Here is a 19,766-nt window from a genome sequence, read left to right as displayed (position 1 = left end):
TTAAAATGTCGTGTTTTGAATTGGATTCCTAGGACTACCCCTGAATCATTACAATTTAACCTTGTGAAACCCACCTTCTTAGGCTTGAAAATCTTGTAAAAAGCAAAGAAAAAATTCATACTATAGATGAAGAGAAATGAAAACTCATGACTGCTGAAATTCTTCAACAAGGTATAAAATCAAGAAAATTCTCTTACTTTGGTCCTAAATTCAGTGGATGCTCCAAATTCAAAGAGAAATCTCACAACATCATTATGTCCTTGTTGAGCAGCAAAGAACAGGGCAGTTGTACCTGACTGAGAGAGAGACAGAGGCTGGTTTTAAAAGATATTTGGTTACATTACATTTGATTTATATGCTTGTAATCAAAACAAAACAAAATCCTTGCATATAAACTTCCAGGCTAGGAGGGGGCTATATTTGAACAGACTGTATTCCTTGTTCAGGTAAGTGACCAGTGTGGAGGCTGCTGGGTTCCAGAAATGTTAAGATGTAACAAGGTCTGGAGGAGGAAACTGGGCTAGAATAGGAAAACTCTCATCTTTTTTGGCTGCCCTGTGCACATGTGGGATTTTTGTTCCCCGACCAGGGATCAAACCCGTGTTCCCTGCAGTGGAAGCGTGGACTCCTAACCACTGGACTGCCAGGGAAATCCCTCACCTTCTTAATAGACATGCATTTTAGAGACTACCAAAGTGTGCAAATGCTATGTGTCTAGAGAGCCAACTAAAGGAAACAATGGCAGGTCCATCTTCAGGAGACAAATATTCTGATATTGCAAAATGGATTACAGATGAACCGAGGAAGTCTGCTCTAAGTGTCAGTTCCACAGCACTGCCAGGCACTCTCTTCCAGCTTCCAAAACATGCGGGGTGAGGTCAGGGCCTCTCTTTGGCTATCTTTCCAGACTGACCTGGCTCAGGGAATTCTGGGGGTCACCGGGGACCTACACGTCATCGTTATTTGCACCACACAGGTTACCTCTAAACCCAACACGCTTAAGTCCTCAAGGGCCACTGTGTTCAATGCACAATAGTTTTCATCTCCAAGAACATTAGTTGAGCAGTTGGAACCAAACAGATAAAATATAAAGACCATAAAAACCATACTTTGGGTGGAAGTCAAACAAACGTTTCTCTTCTTCTCCCAGCTTCTCTCCGTTTTTCTTAAGAGATTTTTGTGTATGTTGAACTAGCCCTTCACAATAAAGTCTTTGAGTAAGCAGATCTGGACTGTATTGTTTTTATTAGAGAAAATCTGTCTTTTCTTTAAAGTTAAAATAAACAAGGCTGTAAAGCAGAGAGGAAAAATAAAACGATTAGGGAAGTTTTAAAGTCGAATTCTAAAGGGGCCCAAACATCTTCCTTCCGGAAGAAAATCAGCTGCTGAAGTGAAAATGACCTAAAACAATGATTCGATGTTGTGGAAATTACTCAGAAGAATCTGTCCGGGAGGAGACTGGATGGATTTCCTGTAGTCTCTGTACTGCTCCTCTCAAGGCCCAGGCTTGCTGATCCGGGGCTGTGGAGAACCAGTGTCCAGATGCTATCTATCAAGGGTCATTCTCCCACGGTCCACAGCCAAGGTGACACCCAGAGGGGAGAGGGAGGGACTTCTAGATGCCCCCAGGAATATGCAGACCTTACACATGGTGTGTCTTACTTTTCTCCACTCAGGGATGGGGGTCCAGCCTGGGAGAAGGGTGTTTTGCTTGATGAAAGTTGGGTTGGTGAATCATCCTTTCTGAAACACCTGCAGGTCAGGGCCTCTGATAAGAGTGGATCAAGGAAAAGCAAGCACTCCTGTCTGCTTTGGAGCTTGCCCCTGTATGCCCACCTCGGGTCTGAGTCTCTGTGGACTGAGGTCACGTTCACTCTAGGTGTGACCTTGGATGTGTCTCCACAAAGGTGAACTCACCAGGCCCTAGACTGGCTTGGAAATACATGCAGCCTCCCCAGGCCTGAATCTCCAGCCTCCCACTGCCCCTCTGCATCGGACTGAGAATGGATCCTCTGGCTAGACAGGACTCCTGAGACGGCCCTTGAACGACTGTGTCAACAGGCTCACATTTTAGTCCGATGTTCACCACATGCCTTTTGGAGAGAGAACTTATTTAACTCATGGCTGGTCAGAGAAGCCCTTTGCAAACATAGTTTGGTGAGAATGGCTGAGGTAGGCTAGCCAGTGAGCCTAGCTAACAGTGGGTGACCCAATCCTTCTAAAAATATAATGATCTCTATGAAAATCCTATACCTTCTATAGCATCTCATCCCAAGGGAAGAAGGAAGAAGCGATTTAGGCTCAGGGCAAAACATATGGGTGTTTAAGGAATGTGGTTGGAGGTTTTGTTATGTCAGATGTAACATGGGCCTAGAAGATTGGTTCAACTGAAGTACAACCAACAGTCCCTCCCTGGGCCTTATTTAGATGCAGTCTGCAACCTGGGCTTTAATGTCATATAGGAAAAAAGCAATGATTACAGTCAGCCCTCCATATCCACAGGTTCTGCATTCATGGATTCAACCAACCACAGAAAGAAATATTAAAAAAAAATTTCCACAACCGCTATGGAGAACAGTATGGGGGTTCCTTAAAAAACTAAAAATAGAGCTACCATATGATCTGGCAATCCCACTCCTGGGCATATATCCAGAGAAAACCATGATTCAAAAAGATACATGCACCCCAGTGTTCAATGCAGCACTATTTACAATAGCCAAGACATGGAAGCAACCTAAAGGTCCATCAACGGAGGAATGGATAAAGAAGATGTGGTACATATATACCATGGAATATTACTCAGCCATAAAAAATAATGAAATAATGCCATTTGTAGCATCATGGATGGACCTAGAGATTATCATACTAAGTGAAGTAAGTCAGACAGAGAAAAACAAACATATGATATCACTCATATGTGGAATCTAATTAAAAAATGATACAAATGAACTTATTTATAAAACAGAAACAGACACAGATTTCGAAAACAAACTTACACTTACCAAACGGTGGGTGGGGAGGAATAAATTAGGAGTTTGGGATTAACACATACACACTACTTTATGTAAAATAGGCAACCAACAAGGACCTACTGTATAGCACAGGGAACTCTACTCAATATTCCGTAATAACCTATACAGGAAAAGAATCTGAAAAAGAAAGAATATATGTATATGTATAACTGAATCACTTTGCTGTACACCTGAAACTAACACAACATTGTAAATCAACTATACTCAAATAAAATTTTTTTAAAAAAGAAAAATTCCATAAAGTTCCAACTTGCCATGCACCAGCAACTATTTACATAGCATTTACATCATACTAGATATTATAAGTACTCTAGAGATGATTTAAAGTACATGGGAGGATATGCGTAGGCTATATGCAAATACTATGCCATTTCACATAAGGAACTTGAGTATCTGCAGATTTTGGTATCCACGGGGGGTCCTGGACCCAATCCCCTGCGTATTCGGAGGGATGACTGTACTCTAGTCCTTTTTAACAATTCACTATTGTGAGAACTTCACATCTCTGTCACTGGCATTATTCTTTTTTTTTTTTAACATCTTTATTGGAGTATAATTGCTTTACAATGGTGTGTTAGTTTCTGCTTTATAACAAAGTGAATCAGTTATACATATACATATGTCCCCATATCCCCTCCCTCTTGCATCTCTCTCCCTCCCACCCTCCCTATCCCACCCCTCTAGGTGGTCACAAAGCACCAAGCTGATCTCCCTGTGCCATGCGGCTGCTTCCCACTAGCTATCTATTTTACGTTTGGTAGTGTATATATGTCCATACCACTCTCTCACTTTGTCCCAGTTTACCCTTCCTCCTCCCTGTATCCTCAAGTCCATTCTCTAGTAGGTCTGTGTCTTTATTCCCATCTTGCCCCTAGGTTCTTCATGACCACTTTTTTTTAGATTCCATATGTATGTGTTAGCATAGGGTATTTGTTTTTCTCTTTCTGACTTACTTCACTCTGTATTACTTCACTCTGTATGACAGACTCTAGGTCCATCCACCTCACTACAAATAACTCAATTTCGTTTCTTTTCATGGCTGAGTAATATTCCATTGTATATCTGTGCCACATCTTCTTTCTCCACTCAACTGTCAATGGACACTTAGGTTGCTTCCATGTCCTGGCTATTGTAAATAAAGCTACGTTATTCTTATTCACGTGCAAAACCTGACTTACCTCTCTCTGGAGATTGATGTCAGCTCCCTGCAGGACGATCTCCTTCACACAGCCTATGTGGCCAGCATAGGAGGCGATCATGAGGAGTGTTGTGCCATTCTGGGTGGGGGAGAGACAGATGAGCAGTCAGGCCACGTGACACCAGAGAGGTGGCCTGGAGAAGATGCCGCAGACGTCAGCTCCTCCCAGGACACGTCCGAGCTGAGCGCAACATCTCCCGCAGTAAATAAAAGTGTCTCGTGAATAATCTTATAATGCACACCAAACAGGAAAAAGCAAAGTGACAAAGTGCTGAGGCTGGAATTTTCAATTCAAACATTCACTTACTTCCATTACCCTCAGACACGCAGTCCAAGTGAACCATGGTTACTGCATTTTGAGGCAGCAGTGATGTAGTGGCCTCGTTTTATGATTCCTGAGCCAAAACACTGTTATTAATGCAAAAAAGTGGGTTAAGTGGTACTAGTTGGTTTTCTGAGTTTAGAATTCTTTATTTTCAAACGGATTCAGGTAAAGATGCAACGAGAGACTACAGAAGTGAGAGTCAGGAGCCCCGGGGTCCATCTCTGTCATCAACCAGCAGCGTAACCTGGGGCACACTGCTCACAATTCCTGGGGCTCATTTACTTCAGGTTTAAAACGAGGAACTGGGTGATATGACTGCCAAGGTCCCTGCCAGCTTTAAGATTCAAGGACTTGAGACGTACCACCTGATATTCCAATTCAAGTGGACTTTTGTGGTTTAATTTACATTTGTTTTCAAGGGCTCGAAACTGTAATCTGAACCCCCTCTTCTGTGTGGTCAGCAGCCTGCTTCTGTGGAGAGGATAAGAGAGAGACAGACGGCTCTGCCTGTGAGGAAGCCTCATGAGGTACGGGGTGGTGATTCTTAGAAGCCTCGTGCTATATATTCAACACGTCTGTGGGATTTTGTAGGAAGGCAGTGTAGCTGAGTGGTCACTGACAGTATGCTTCTGGGCCGGTTATCTGAGCTCTCAAAGGCTCATTCACCTCATCTGTAATGCGGAATAGTAAAAGCATCTGCCTGATTAAATTAAATGGGGAAAAGCAATAATTCAGGCGATGTGCTTAGCCTAGTAATGTTAAATATTCAGTAAGAGTTAGATGTTAAAATAATATTATGATGCCTCAGTAAATGTTAGATTATTATTTGGTTTTTGTTGACGCGTGTGAAAGACAATCCTAGTTTGGGGAAAGTCTTGTTTGCTATAAGTAAAAGTACAGGTAGAATCGAGAAGAGCTAGTGGCTTCACAGAAATGCTTTATGATGCTCTTCTACCCCACGTGACTGCATTTGGTATTTGAATGTAACACCTTCATGTCGGCTGTACCACCTATCATTCAGGGGGACTTATTCCTCCGTATTTTTCAAGATTAGAGTAGCAAACTTGGAGTTACCAACTTCCTCTCGAATGTGAGAACATTTTTATTCAGCATTCAGACAGAAGACTCCTTGATTTAAAGCCAGTCTGAACAGACAAGCTATGAATGTATCCTTTGCGTGAGAGATGAGAAAATTTTTTCATCATGGGTCACACTGGTCTCAAAATACAAATCAATCATGAGCTACAGGAATCACAGAGCACTTAACTTGGATATTTTAAAAAGAAAATAAAAAACAACAGGCTCATCTATTTTACAGTAAGGGAAGATGAATGAAACAAATAACCAAAATGCTCCTTTATACATTGTATTTCACTTCTACATCATGGTCGCCTGAGGAAAAGTCAGAGGTTGGGACAAAGGAGAAATAGAATACAAAGCCTGCGCGCCTAGAGCCCGTGCTCCGCGACAAGAGAAGCCACCGCAATGAGAAGCCCGCGCACCGCAACGAAGGGTAGCCCCCGCTCACCAGAACCAGAGAAAGCCCGTGTGCAGCAACAAAGACCCAACGCAGCCAAAAATATAAACAAATAAATTAATTTTAAAAAGAGGAGGGATCTGTGGATGTATTAAGCTACACAAAGCTGGAAGTCAGGAGAAGGTCATGGGGGTGTCTGAAAAGGGGTGACTTTAAGAAAAAGGAGTAAAGTGGTCATCAACATGGTCAGTGGGTGAGGCCACAATGAAAACAGGCAATTCCCACTCCAGTTCTGTCCAGGGTGGCACTGCTGCCCAGCGAGACCCAAGTAAGACCCGACGACCAGTTCACAGATGCCCAAGACCCCATATCAGTTTGGGTCCTGGCAAAGAACAGACGGTACATTCAAACTGGGATAAGTGGACGAAAGTTTAATAAAGAGACTATTTATAAGGCCATGCTCTGGATGTAGGGAAACTACAAAGAACAGTACTGGGAGCGAGTAACAGCGGAGCTGCACTGCTAGCCCAGGCCCGAAGGCGTGAGGGACAGGTGGTGGCTCCCAGGACGGAGAGGGTGAGAGTCCTGCTGCCAGACAGGATGGGGGGGGTCTAGACTGCCCAACATCCCTGTCCTCCCTCCCTCTGATTCCTGCCAACGCTCCCACTGGCCAAACCGTACTGGAGGCCAGAGGGAAGCCAGTCCCCTGGGGCAGGCCAGACAGCTCCAACTCTGGAACACAGAGCAAACTGGAGAAAGTTACAAGTGGGTCTGGAGGTGCACCCCAAGCTGTCCTGCACTGATGCCCGGTGGCGGGGGGGGGCAAAGTGGAGCAAACTTTGATACCTCGCTTGGGCTGGTGGCTGACATCACCTACCAAATTTGCACAATAAAAGCTGGAAATGGCATACCCTGTTATCGGGAAAACAAGAAGGCTCCTGTGAAAACATTTCTATTTAATCCCTAAAATCAAAACATCTGCTCTCTCCTCATCTGAGGTCCTCTTAGTCCCCAGAGATGCGACATCCTGCTGAGAACAGAGAAATTGCCGCCTCTAGCCGGGGAAGGAAGGGCTCTGGCAGTGATGCCTGAAAGTAGGCGGGAGGACCTGTTTTTATTACCCCTTCATTGCCGATGAGGGTATTGGTGTTTGCAAAGGTAAGAAAGGGATAAGAGGCTGGGTGGAGGCTTCCATCTCTCAGTAGAAAAAACCCAACTCCCACATCCGCGGCAGCCCCCTTCCGTTCTGAATCATCTCCCCCTTTTCTTCTTGGACTTGGCCGATTCTGATTCCCAGTGATGTGTCTCTTCCCCTATTGTGGCTCCTCCTGTTTTATGCAGGTAATGGCTTTCCCAGTATGTTTTTTTTTTTTTTTTTTTTTTTTGCGGTACGCGGGCCTCTCACTGTTGTGGCCTCTCCCATTGCGGAGCACAGGCTCCTGACGCACAGGCTCAGCGACCATGGCTCACGGGCCCAGCCGCTCTGCGGCATGTGGGATCTTCCCGGACCGGGGCACGAACCTGCGTGCCCTGCATCGGCAGGCGGACTCTCAACCACTGCACCACCAGGGAAGCCCCCCAGTATGTTTTGAAGTTCCCCGTGGTACTTTGGACTTTTTGAAAAGGATGAAGCAAGCAAACACATGAAAAAGCAGACAAGCACTGTGAAGGAAGGGTACTCAGCAGGCGCTCTCATGCCAGCGGGGGACGGCGAGCTCGCAGCATGCGTGTACCGAATGGACCGGTCCGTACACTGTCCCTGCAGTCCACGTCCACTCGGCCACTGTTCAGCAGCAGCCTGAGCAGAGCCAAGTTGCCCCTCCTCGCTGCCCAGAACGCCGCGTTGGCAAGTGGGGTTTCCTTCTGCAGAAGCAAAACAAAACAGGATCTTAAAATCGACCTTCATTAACACGACCACTTCTACGCAAGTACGCACTACCATTCAAAAGGGAGACCTTCCAGATGTGTCTGATCATTTGAAAGACTGCTCCTCTGGCAACAGGTGATTGTCGTGTACTTGGTTGTGGGATGCAGATACCCGAGCCATGGGGCTGTGATGAAGAGCCGTGTTGTTGATTACACAGCACTATTTATACCCTATTTCCCACCGGTGTCCTCACTTTCCTGCCTCTGTTCACAGTTTCCTTTTTGTTTGAAATGAATTTTCCCCCATCCTTCACGGCCAAGGTTCTGCTTAAAGGTTATTTCCTCCCTGAAGTGTTCCCAAATCTCTCTTTGCCTCTAAGCAGAGGGAAATCTCTCCCAATTCTGAGTTTACAGGTATGTTTTCTGTGACCTCAATACTTTCCACCTGATTCCAGCAGCCTGGGTAAATGCCTCACTTTCCCTCCACCAAATTTTCTCTGTTTCAGCTGGAACTTGCCAGAGGTTTCTGCTGAGAACAAGGAACTCTGGGCAGAAAATGTTGCTGTGAGTCCTTTAAGAAAAAGGAGTAAAGTGGTCATCAACATGGTCAGTGGGTGAGGCCACAGTGAAAACGGGCATTCCCACTCCAGTTATGTCCAGTGGATCCTTCACTCCACTCCTGGGTTATTTTAAAGTTGCTAAGTTAACGTTGGAACAACTACAGAAGGAACAGAGCTGGAGAACAGGTCTCCTGAATCAGAGCTGCAGAATTGACTGTAGTACCACCACCTTCTCTAAAACAGATCAATTTGAATTTGCAGAGAACAGTCCCTGGTGGGGGTGAGGGACAGACAGAACCAGACAGCTCAGGGTTTCTACCCCAGCCCTGGGCAACGGACTTGGCCCCGCTGAGGCCTGGATTCCTCTTGCTCAGATGGAGATCACATTACCTGCCTTGAAGTTTACGGTAAAAATTAAATGATGCAGGTTAATTGGCTAATACGGTGCCCAGCACATCATACATGCTTACAAATACTAGTTTCTTTCCTTCTGTCCACTTTCTTTCCAAAGTTAGAATCAACAGGCACAGCTGAACTCAGAGTATTAGTACTAATAAAGAATTCTGCTGGTCTCAGGAAATTTTCTAGTATTCAAATTGTTGAACAAAAACACTTTTTGGGGTGGGCTCAAAGCACATATCTGCCCCAGAGGGTCTTTTATGCAATACATCTTCTAAGTATATGTATAAGGTATTACATACAATACCTAACTCACCAATGCTAAGTTAAAAAGAAAACACCGACAATTTCCGCTGCTCCACAGAACCATCACAAGTGAAAGCCCAGTGGCAGCAGAGTGGTGGCAGCACCTGTGGGTGTGAGGATTTAATTTCAGGAGCTCTTCGGCACATACACAACTTAGTGTTCTTGTGCATTCTTGGACAAGAACGTGGCAAAGTGGGGAGTGATAAGCAGATTACAAACATTCTTGGAATGCTTCCCTGGCTCAGTTAGAAGGAAACAGATCACCTTAAATTCCAGGTGAATAATTTGCTTCCCCTGAAGGTGTAAGTTTTACTGTCCCAGGAGTTTTCACACGCAGTGTCTGTGGTTTTTGCACCAGGCTGGGTCTGATGTTACAGTTGTTAGTAAGTGGGTGAAGCAATGGCAAGGCTGGTTTGACTTGTATAATAAATCATGAAACAATGCCCCTTTAATAGAGAGATTGCACAAGGCCAAGATGAAGTTTGGGAGGGTGAATCAGGAAGGCAATTTAATATGCACCATGGAACAGCTCTGTTGGCTTTTCTGGAAACATGAAACCTTGAGAGTCATAAACTGTAAATCATTTTCAGTGATTTTGTTGTTTCACTTTAATCCCAAATACCTTTCAAAACACCATTTGCAAACCACAAACTTCTATTGTCATAACAAGCTCTCCAGCCAGGAGCCTCTCCTGCCTTTGGGATGGCCTCGGGGATTCCTCTCCTGCACGGGCTACACATCCTGGTTTCCTACAAGGTTCTAGAAACTGAGCTTTGGGAAAAGGTGTAAATCCTTCATTTTCCCTCAAGAGCTTGATATACTGGGAGGTGGAGGCATGATAGAGTAGTTGATTTGGGGTGAGAGAGCTGAGTTCAAGTCCTGGCCCTGCTACTTCCCGGTTCTGGGACCTCGGGCAGGTTATTTAATTTCTCTCTGCCCTAGGAAAGTGAATGCTATTAATGGTGGTAGTATAGTCAGTATCCTTGGGGGATTGGACCCCCTGCGGATACTGAACTCTGTGGATGCTCAAGTCTCTTATATAAATCGGCACAGTATTTGCATATAACCTACGTATCTCCTCCCACGTACTTTAAATCGTCTCGAGATTACCTGTGATATCTTACATATGTAAATGCTATGTAAATAGTTGTCAGTGCAGGTCAAATTCAAGTTCTCCTTTTGGGAACTTTCTGGAATTTTTTTTCTGAATACTTTTGATCTGTGGTTGAATAGGCAGATGTGGAACCTGCAGACACGGAGGGTCAACTGTACCTCTGTCATGGGCTGTTAGAGGATAAATGAAGTAATACGTGCAAATGCACTTTGACAGCAAATGCTCAAGAGATGCGAGCTCTAGATGCACAGTCCTCACAGCCCTTTAAAAGACTTGTCCAGGAGAATTCACTTGCTTGGTTGCTGGCACGTGCTCGGGACAGTGGCACTGGCCAGGGGCTAGGACTAGAGGTACCAGTCAACCTTGATCTCTGCTCCAATGGCTTTATGGGCCAGTAGGAAACGAGCATCCCAGGCATGCAGGGTGCTGATGCAATGACATGGGGGCATCCTGGGAACCGTCACTAGCTCGGAAGGGCTGGAGTGAAGGACGTGGGGTGAGAGAGGGCAGGAGATGCTGTAGGGCAGGTAGTCAGGGCCACATCTTGAAGGACTTGCTGTGCTATGTGATGGAGCTTGGACTTCATCCGGTGGGTACTAGGGAGTCAAGGAAGGGTTTTAAGGTGGGGAGAGACCACCAGTTTTGCATTTTAGAAGGTCCCCGTGGCAGCCTCAGGAAGAATGGACTGAGGACTGGAGCCAGACTGAGACTAGTGTCTACAAGGTTAGGAGACACTGTACAGACAGGGAAGAGATGGTGAGCTGAGGCTACGATCGTGGGAACGGCAGGATGAGACAGACGGGGGAAATTTCAAGGAGCTAAACTGAATAGTCTCGGTGTATGACTGTCTGTGCAGGAGCGGAGGGAGAGAAGGAGCCTGGTGGATGTGGACTCATGGAAGTCGGAAGCTCCAGTTGAAAGGCAGATTATGGGGAAAAGTGATGAGTTCAGCTTTGCACATGCCGAGTTTCAGATGCCTATGGGGCATCTAGGTGGAAATGTCTAGCAAAGCAATGCATAAGTTCTCCTATCACACTGCGGCCAACCCATTTTACTGGAGTGCAGGAATCCTGAGCTACTACTTACCTAGTGCTTATTCCGTACCAGTGGCACATCCTCCGCAGACTAGCTCATTTAATGCTCATCACAGCTCGGGGAAGTGGGTGCATTATTATCCCACTGCTCAGATGACGTAAGTGAGAAGCGAGAAGCAACAAGGCAGGCTTCAGCCCCAGGCAGTCTGGTGCTTGAGGCTGGGCTCTCAGCCATCCTATCGTCCTGCCTCCTGCGGAACTCTCCTCCTGAGACAGCAAGGAATAGGCAGTGTGGACCCCAGTGACCTCCTTCCTACCCTCATTCCAAGTCCTCTTCTGCCAAGATGGAAAGTCCCCCGACCTTCTTTCTCTTTGGGGTCTACAGACCACATTGCCTGGTTAACTTCCAAACCTCCTCTGGGTACAATCTGCACATAATCATAAAATGGTGTTTACAAAGGGCAGCCCTTTAAGCCTTTAAAGGAGCTGATGCACGTGAAAATGCTTCACACAAATCTTAAGGCAATTCACCAATCGTGTGATTACTATTTAACCTCTTCCTTGGTTTTTCGGGTCTCTGCAAGCAGGCTGTTGGCTGTGACATTGTCATCACAGCAGTGACAACCTACGTTGGGTTCTTGCTCTGTATCAGGCAGTGTGCCGAGTACTCTCACTGTTCTAACGCTTTTAATTCCCAGAAAAACCCCATGAGGTAGGTGTTACTGTCCCCATTTTTAAGATGAGGAAACTGAGGCACAGAAGTGACTTATGTAAGGTCATCCAGCTAGGAAGTAACGGGATTCAAACCCAAGTCTGTTTGGGTCCAGAGTCTGAGATCCTATATCTTATCCGCTGTGAGAAAACCTGAGTATAACCTTCCACATATGCCATCTTCCCTTCTCTTTTTTCCCCCTATTTACTGCCAGAATTTTGGCTCACACAGTGGTCATTAGCACACTACCAGAAATTAAATACAGGAAGGAAGGGGAGAGAAACACAGAAGGGAAGTTGTTACTTGTACAGAACTGGAATTCTGATTAAAAGCTAAGAGGGGGTAGAGATCTAAACTACTGGTTTAAAAAAGGGTTAAGAATAATGTGTATTTCATTTGTATAATTAATCTAATCAAGAGAACATTAGCTTTGTTCAACGATGAATTTCTCTGATGTTCGAAGCCACATTAAACAAGGGGATAAGGAGGGTTGAGAGACCACGGGCAGGAGGAGGTTTTTGATATGTCACCATTCCACTTCGTGCTAAACGGCTGAAATTTACAGAATTGCTTAATCAACATGAACTGAGAATGAACCCTGTGTTGTAAGTATCATTACACTTCTGTAAGTGATAGGAAACCTAAGAGGAAAAAGTAAGTGATGTATTCACCCAGGCTTTCTGCCTAAGAGGTAGGCCTGTATAACACTGGCGTTTCCAAACTCAGAACTCAAGACCACATTTAAAGTCTGTTTAACACATATATGTTCCGAATTAGGCCAATCGATAGAGGTCGAAAGTAGTTTAGCAGTTTTCTGAAACAAGGATGTTTGGAGGAATACAGTGACTGCTAAGAGGTATATAGTTTCTTTTTGAGGTGATTAAAATATTCTAGAATTGGGGCTTCCCTGGTGGCGCAGAGGTTGAGAGTCCGCCTGCCGATGCAGGGGACACGGGTTCGTGCCCCGGTCCGGGAGGATCCCACATGCCGTGGAGCGGCTGGGCCCGTGAGCCATGGCCGCTGAGCCTGTGCGTCCGGAGCCTGTGCTCCGCAACAGGAGAGGCCACAACAGGGAGAGGCCCGCATACCACAAAAAAAAAAAAAAAAAAAAAATTCTAGAATTGATTGTGCTAATGGCTGCACAACTCTGTGAATATGCTAAAACCCACTGAAACAAACAGTTTAGCTGGGTGAATTATATGGTATGTGATCTGTATTTCAATAAAGCTGTTAAAAAAAAATACATGGCTTTGTTAATTTATTCTCCTGCGGCTCATCCAAAAGATTTCAGATGATTGATGGACTGGAGTTGATTTTGAGATAATTTACATACCTTCAGAACATAGATGGAACATACAAGTTCCTGTACGTCTGGCCAAGACATGAACAATTTCCATCACCAAGATGAAGCCTGGAATTGAGATGCTTTTCCTCTTGGGTAAGACAGGCTCGAGAAAGACCTAGGTATTATTCTTTATCTAGTGATGGTTCCCCGGGGATGGTGACCTCCCTCATTGGGTTAGGGTCTAGCCCCCAAATTGTGCCAGACTTTTGGCAACCTCAGCCCTGGAGAAATAGCTGTTATAAAGACAAAGGTTAAGGTACTGAAATCCACGAGCTTCATTCCACAAAAAGACTCAGACCTGCACTTTGAGTTTGCTTTTACTTTAAAAACAATTCCAACAAACATGTATCTCTTTTCCCAACCAGAACAAATTGGGAGTTGCCAAGGGTGAAACAGGAAGTTTACTGGAGAGGCAAAGCGCTACCAGCAAGAAGGGACTGCTGACAGCATAATGGACAAACGATAAAAAAGGGTGTCCACATGGTTCAGAAGCAAATAGCCCTACAAGTGGTGACTCAGTCATCGAGAAGAAGCGAAATTGTGGTTTCTAACGCTCTGTTGATCCTCCCACAGACTCAGCCAACAATGCTGGGTCTTTTCAATGCAGGCCTTGGAGATCCAGGGCCTCGGGCCTACAAGCCTTTCAGCTGCCGATGAAAATGAAACAGTTAATCTATGCCTCCAAAATCAAAGTTAATGAAAACTTCATTCAGTATGTACGAAATGTAACATGTTGTCAACTTTACTCATTGCTAAAACTGGTATTCATAAAATACCGCTGACACATGTATATATTCGGCAGGGCTGATTTTCTCACTATACAAGAACTACTGAATTGCAGAAAAATCCTGGACAAATGTAAATTAAATGTTATTCGTTGCTAAATAATTTAAAAAGCAATAGTATACAAATCCTTCCAAAAATGTACAATAAAAGTGCTTGTGGGATCTTAGTTCCCCAAACAGGGATTGAACCTGGACCCCTGGCAGTGAAAGTGCTGAATCCAAACCACTAGACTCAGTCCAAATTCCCTGGCCAGGGAATTCCCAAAAGTTGCTATTCTCATTGTGGGCTGAGGGTACATGTTAATATGTTTGGTATGATGTGAGCTGGGGCTAGTGCAGGGTTAGTCACCAGCCTGTGACTCTGCTCCCCTCCCCCACTCCCCCTCAAGCCTTCCCTCTGTGCCTTTTGGAACTCCTCCACTTGCTGGAAAATCAACCGTCTTTCTCCTTCACTTAGCTCCGAGCTTCCTCTGCCTCCCTGGTGGAGGCTGGGCCTGCTCCCACCCCAGCCCTAGGGTGAGGAAGCCTCACCTGGCTTCCAGACACTGCCCTTCTCACCAGGTGTACATCTCTGCTGCTTCAAGACTCAGGCCATCCTACCTTCTCATCCTCTGCCTCACCTCAAGGTAGTTGTCGCCTCCTGACATTTTCTTCACTGAAAATGAACATTTTCTTCCCTGGAAACGTTGGCACCTTCCTTTCTGCCCACCCCAAATTCTGACCGCATCCTGGCCTTCACTTTACAACACATCAATATCTCTGCCCCTCCCACCTCCTGAGAACTTCAGCACTCAGCTCAATCACCCCCTCCACGCGCAAGCCTTCTCAGCACTCCCTGTTGTCATCTTAAAATCCTTTTTTATTGAGATATAATGTACATACTATAAAATTCATCCTTTTAAAGCATAGAATTCGGTGGTTTTTAGTTTAATCTCAAGGTTTCACAACCATCACCACTATTCCAGAACATTTTCATCAACCAGGAGAAACCTCGTACCTATTAACAATCACTCCCCATCCCCCCCTTCTTCCCCCAGTCCCTGGCAACCACAAAGTTACTTTCTGTCTCTATGGGTTTGCCTATTCTGGACATTTTGTATAAATGGAACCATGTAATACGTGCCTTCTGTGTCTGGCTTTTTGCACTTAACATAATGTTTTCAAGGTCTATGCATGAGTGCTTCATTCCTTTTGTTGGTTGTATGATATTCCTTTATATGGATACACCATGTTATGGACTGAATGACTGTGTCCTCCCCCCTCCAAGTTACTATGTTAAATTCCTAACCCTCATTGTGATGCTATTTGGAGGTGGGGCATTTGGAGAGAATTAGGTTTAGATTAGGTCCTGAGGGTGGAGCCCCCATCGGGGGGTTAGTGCCCTTACAAGAAAAGGAAGACATTAGAGCTCCTTCTCTCCCCTTTCTGAGGAGCTAGCCAGAAGGTGGCTGTTTACAAGGTAGGAGGAGGGTTCTCACCAGACACTGAACCTGCCAACAGCTTGATTGTGGACTTCCCAGCCTCCAGCACTGTGAGATATAAATTCCTGACATATGTTTTCATTTCTTGTGCATATACACCTAGAAGCAGAATGGTTGGGTCATATCGTAGCTCTATGTTTAACTTTTTGAAGGATGACTAGACTGTTTTCTATTATGGATGCATCATTTTATATTCCTACCAGTAATGTATGAGGGTTCCAAATTCTCCGCATCCTTGCCAACACTTGTCATTTTCTGTCTTGTTGACTGTAATCATCCTAACGGGTGTGAAGTGGCATCTCATTGTGGTTTTGATTTGTATTTCCCTGTTGGCTAATGATGTAAAACATCCTTTCAGTGGCTTATTGGCCATTTGTATATCTCCTTGGGAGAAATGTCTGTTCAGATCCTTTGACCATTTTAAAATTGGGTTGTCTTGTTTATTGTTGAGATGTCTATTATCATTTAAAGATGCTAAAGTCTCTACCATTTTAAAGCAAACAAACCCTTGGCCAAGTCTGGATTCCTGCTGCAGCCACTGTTCCCGCAGAATTTTTTGAGAGAGTTCTCTCCACTTGTGGTTTCCACCCACTCTCTTTTCAAGCTATTACAATCTGGCTTCTGAACTCAACATTGCATTCAAACTGCTCTCAGCAAGGTCACCAGAGCCTGTTTTGTTACTAAATTCAAGAGGCACTTTTCGATTCTAAGCTTGTTTGATTTCTCTGTGGTATTTAACTCTGCATCCCTCTCTGCCTTTATGGAAAGACTACAGATTCTTGACTTAATGATAGCACACACTTCTGATTTTTCTCATACACTTCTGTCCGCTCCTCCATTTTCTCAATGGGTTTCCTTTATTCTGCTCATTCTTAAAGTCTTGAGCTTCTTTAAGATTTTGTCCTCAGTCCTCTTTTTTATTTTTTAATAAATTTTATTTATTTATTTTGGCTGCATTGGGTCTTGGTTGCTGTGCGTTGGCTTTCTCTAGTTGTGGCGAGCAGGGGCTACGCTTCGTCGCGGTGCGCGGACTTCTCATTGCGGTGGCTTCTCTTGTTGCGGAGCACGGGCTCTAGGCTCGCGGGCTTCAGTAGTTGTGGCACGCGGCCTTTAGAGCACAGGCTCTGTAGTTGTGGCACACGGGCTTAGCTGCTCCGTGGCATGTGTGATCTTCCCCGACCAGGGATCGAACCTGTGTACCCTGCATTGGCAGGTGGATTCTTAACCACTGCGCCACCAGGGAAGCCCAGTCCTCTTATTTTCTACCTTTACGTGATCTCACTGGGCAATCACATTCATCCCCAAGGGTTCAATGACCACTTAACACTGCTCACTCCTAAATCTCATCTCTATCTCCTGCCTAGACTACTCTCCTGGGCTCCCGGTTTGTACATCTGTCTAACCAACATCTCTACTTGGACCCCTATCCATCCTTAAACTTGACATGTCCCACCCCAAACATTTTATCTTTACTCCTCTGGCCTTCCCTAACTCAGTGAATAACATCAATTACCGAATTCTGCTGATTAAAAAAAAATTTTGTCACACATTTGTCTGCTTCCTCCCATCCTCAAAACCTGTGCCCTAGTCTGGTACCATTTAACAAGATGACCCCAGCATCGTCCTGACTGGTCTCCCAGCTCCATTCTCTTCTCCAAACCATAGCCAGAGATCTTTCTAACATGCAAATCTCACCGTGTCATTCCTCTGCTTACACGAGCTACTGTAAGAGGTGGGATTACACTGGCTTTGGAGCCAGACACACCAGGGTTTCAATCTGAACACCATTCACACACTGGCTGCACGGCTGTGGGAGGAGTTATTTAACTTCTCCATGTTTTAGTTTTCTTATTTGGAAAAAAAAAAAGTGGGGGCACCAAAGTACCATCTCGTGGGTCCTCCTGAGGATTCAGAAGATGCACCATGATGCCCTTGGTTCAGAGTCGGGCACATTTTATGTGCTCAATACATTTTAAGTACTATTTTTATTAAAACCTTCAACAGAGGCATATCAGTGAACCTCATTGTCATCCTAAAATGTGGGCGTTAAATGAATGACTTTAATAACCTCTTTGGACACTGAAGTCTGGTAATCAATCGCAGCTCCACTCTGCGCTGGTCACTCAGCTTCAGGGTCAAAAAAAGTCCTGTGGGGAGGAGGCAGCAGTGGTGCGGCTGGCGTTCGGGAACGCGGACGCAGGATCGGGCATCGGTGCCGCAGCCCTGGTCCCTGCGAGGGGCGGCCGCAGAGGAGAGCAGACCCAGGGCTTCTTCCCCGCCCCCCGCCCGACTGTTACCCCAGCGACAGTCCTCGCCGCCCCTGCGCCCCGCGGCCGGGCTCACCGCACCTGCAGCCAGAAGTACTGAAAGCCTTTCGGGCAAAAACCGCACCCCTAGACCACAAATCACAGGAGCCATCCAGGCCCGGTCGCTCCCTCCCGTCCCCCGCCAGCCCCGCCGGGGTGGCGGCCACCCCTCCCTGCGGGCCCGCGGCGGCTCCGGGCGGACGGTGGGTGCGGGCCCCGCCGCCACAGGTCTGCCGCCCGCCCGGCGCTCCCTCCCGGAGTACGCAGCGCTCACCTTGAACGACATCCTGCACATGTCCGCGGCCGCCCCGCCAGGACCGGTGCGCTTCCGGCCCGGACGCCCGGCCCAGCCCTCCCCCGCTCACCCGCCGCCTTCCGCAGAGCGGCGGCCTTCGCGGCGCCGCACGCTCTCGCCGCCGCAGACGGGGCCGGGGCGGAGGGGAGAGAAGAGGGGAAGGGGGAGGGGCGGGGGGCTCACACGCGACCGCCCTCCGCGTACCTACCACACACACACTCCCAACTCCGCATGCACTGTGCACACTCTACACACACACAGGTTCATACATACACCACTGCACGCTCACAACCTCACATCACTCTTCACACATCCAGGCTCACTCTCTCCCACTCCATCCCACTCCAAACTGTACACCTCACACTGTGCACACTTTGCAGGTTACACACACTCAACCCTAGCCCCACGTTTTAAACCTACTTGATACTCCGTGACAAAGTTGATTTAAGCTAACTGCATTCATTCACAGCAGAAGTAAGCATATTAATGATTCAAAAGTTGGATAAAAATGTTTTCTATTGTAGAACATATAGTTCTACATTGAACACATTGAACATATAGTTCAATGTGCTAACATCTTTATATGTCATTTGTTATGAAATTTTTTCGTATGCATTAAAAACTTAATTTAAAAAAATGTTGGTTCAGGAGGAAAAAAAAAGACACACCCACTCCCCTCACACACCTACCTTCTCTCTCATGCACACAACTCCATGCACATCCACATTCCTCACACACATACACTGCAGTCTCTACACAGACTCTACATTCCACGCACACAGGTTCACACACAATACGTAATTCCACACTCACATCCATGTATACACAGTACACACACATCCACACACAAATCCACACACACCCACGTCCTCCAAAAGGTCATGGTCTTCATCAGATGACTCTTAACCTTCATTACAGCACAAATATGATGATGGAAATGAAACATAAGAAAAATATTCACCCATCATCCCACCACTCTTTCAAATAACCATTTTCAGTTTTGTTTCTGACCTTCTAGGTTTTCTTTTCTTTTTCTTCTTTTTCTTTTCTAAGAATCTGGGATTTTTCCTCCTGGGGAAAGAGCTGGGAAACAAGCCTTTTGACTGAAGGAATGATAAGTGGTATTTTCCTTTTTGAAGGTGAAGGGCACAGTTTGAAATAGACACATATTCCTCTTTTTACCACACCGATCACCTTCTCCCCTTGGCCTTATCCTGCACACCTTGCAGTATCACAGGAGCTGTCCACTCCCTCGAACGTACTGCTTGCTAATTGCCCAGGGTTGGTCTGAGGGGAGTAAAAGTGGGAGAGTCATATTTTTTTAAATTAAAAAATATATTATTTTTAAAGTATAAACAGCAATAATATCCTTTCTAGAAAATTCAAACACTAAAGTAAAAGTGAACGTCTCACACCCTCACACTGCAGGAATCGATTCATCCTCCCCCTCACCTCTGTTGGAGCCTCCTTTTTTCCAATGAATTTGTAATGATTTTTTAATTTAAAAGTTAAAAAAATATAACTACAGGGC

At 45.6% G+C, this 19,766-nt stretch overlaps 1 protein-coding gene across 6 annotated transcripts in view; it reads right to left on the bottom strand.

Annotated features, from left to right (window-relative positions):
• The window catches only part of ANKRD29 (ankyrin repeat domain 29), a 44,347-nt gene extending 25,995 nt beyond the window's left edge, over nucleotides 1-18,352 (bottom strand). For 2 of the 6 annotated variants that reach the window (XM_067699498.1, XM_067699499.1), the window contains exons 1-4: nucleotides 18,215-18,352; nucleotides 7,785-7,895; nucleotides 4,211-4,309; nucleotides 198-296 (exon numbers count right to left, since the gene is read on the bottom strand). In XM_067699498.1, coding sequence (XP_067555599.1) covers nucleotides 198-296; nucleotides 4,211-4,309; nucleotides 7,785-7,895; nucleotides 18,215-18,235 — 330 coding nt within the window. In that variant the 5' untranslated portion in view covers nucleotides 18,236-18,352. Of the gene's footprint in view, nucleotides 1-197; nucleotides 297-4,210; nucleotides 4,310-7,765; nucleotides 7,896-15,631; nucleotides 17,668-17,702; nucleotides 17,782-18,214 lie in introns of those variants that run through there. The other 4 variants (XM_067699501.1, XM_067699502.1, XM_067699503.1 and 1 more) reach the window with 4 other exon arrangements.
• Nucleotides 18,353-19,766: the final 1,414 nt, after the last annotated feature.

Source organism: Pseudorca crassidens, chromosome 12 (genome assembly GCF_039906515.1).
Source record: "Pseudorca crassidens isolate mPseCra1 chromosome 12, mPseCra1.hap1, whole genome shotgun sequence".
In the NCBI taxonomy this organism is placed as follows: Eukaryota; Metazoa; Chordata; class Mammalia; order Artiodactyla; family Delphinidae; genus Pseudorca; species Pseudorca crassidens.
The sequence above is the reverse complement of the archived record's forward strand: the minus strand, read 5'-3'. Positions and strand labels throughout refer to the sequence as shown.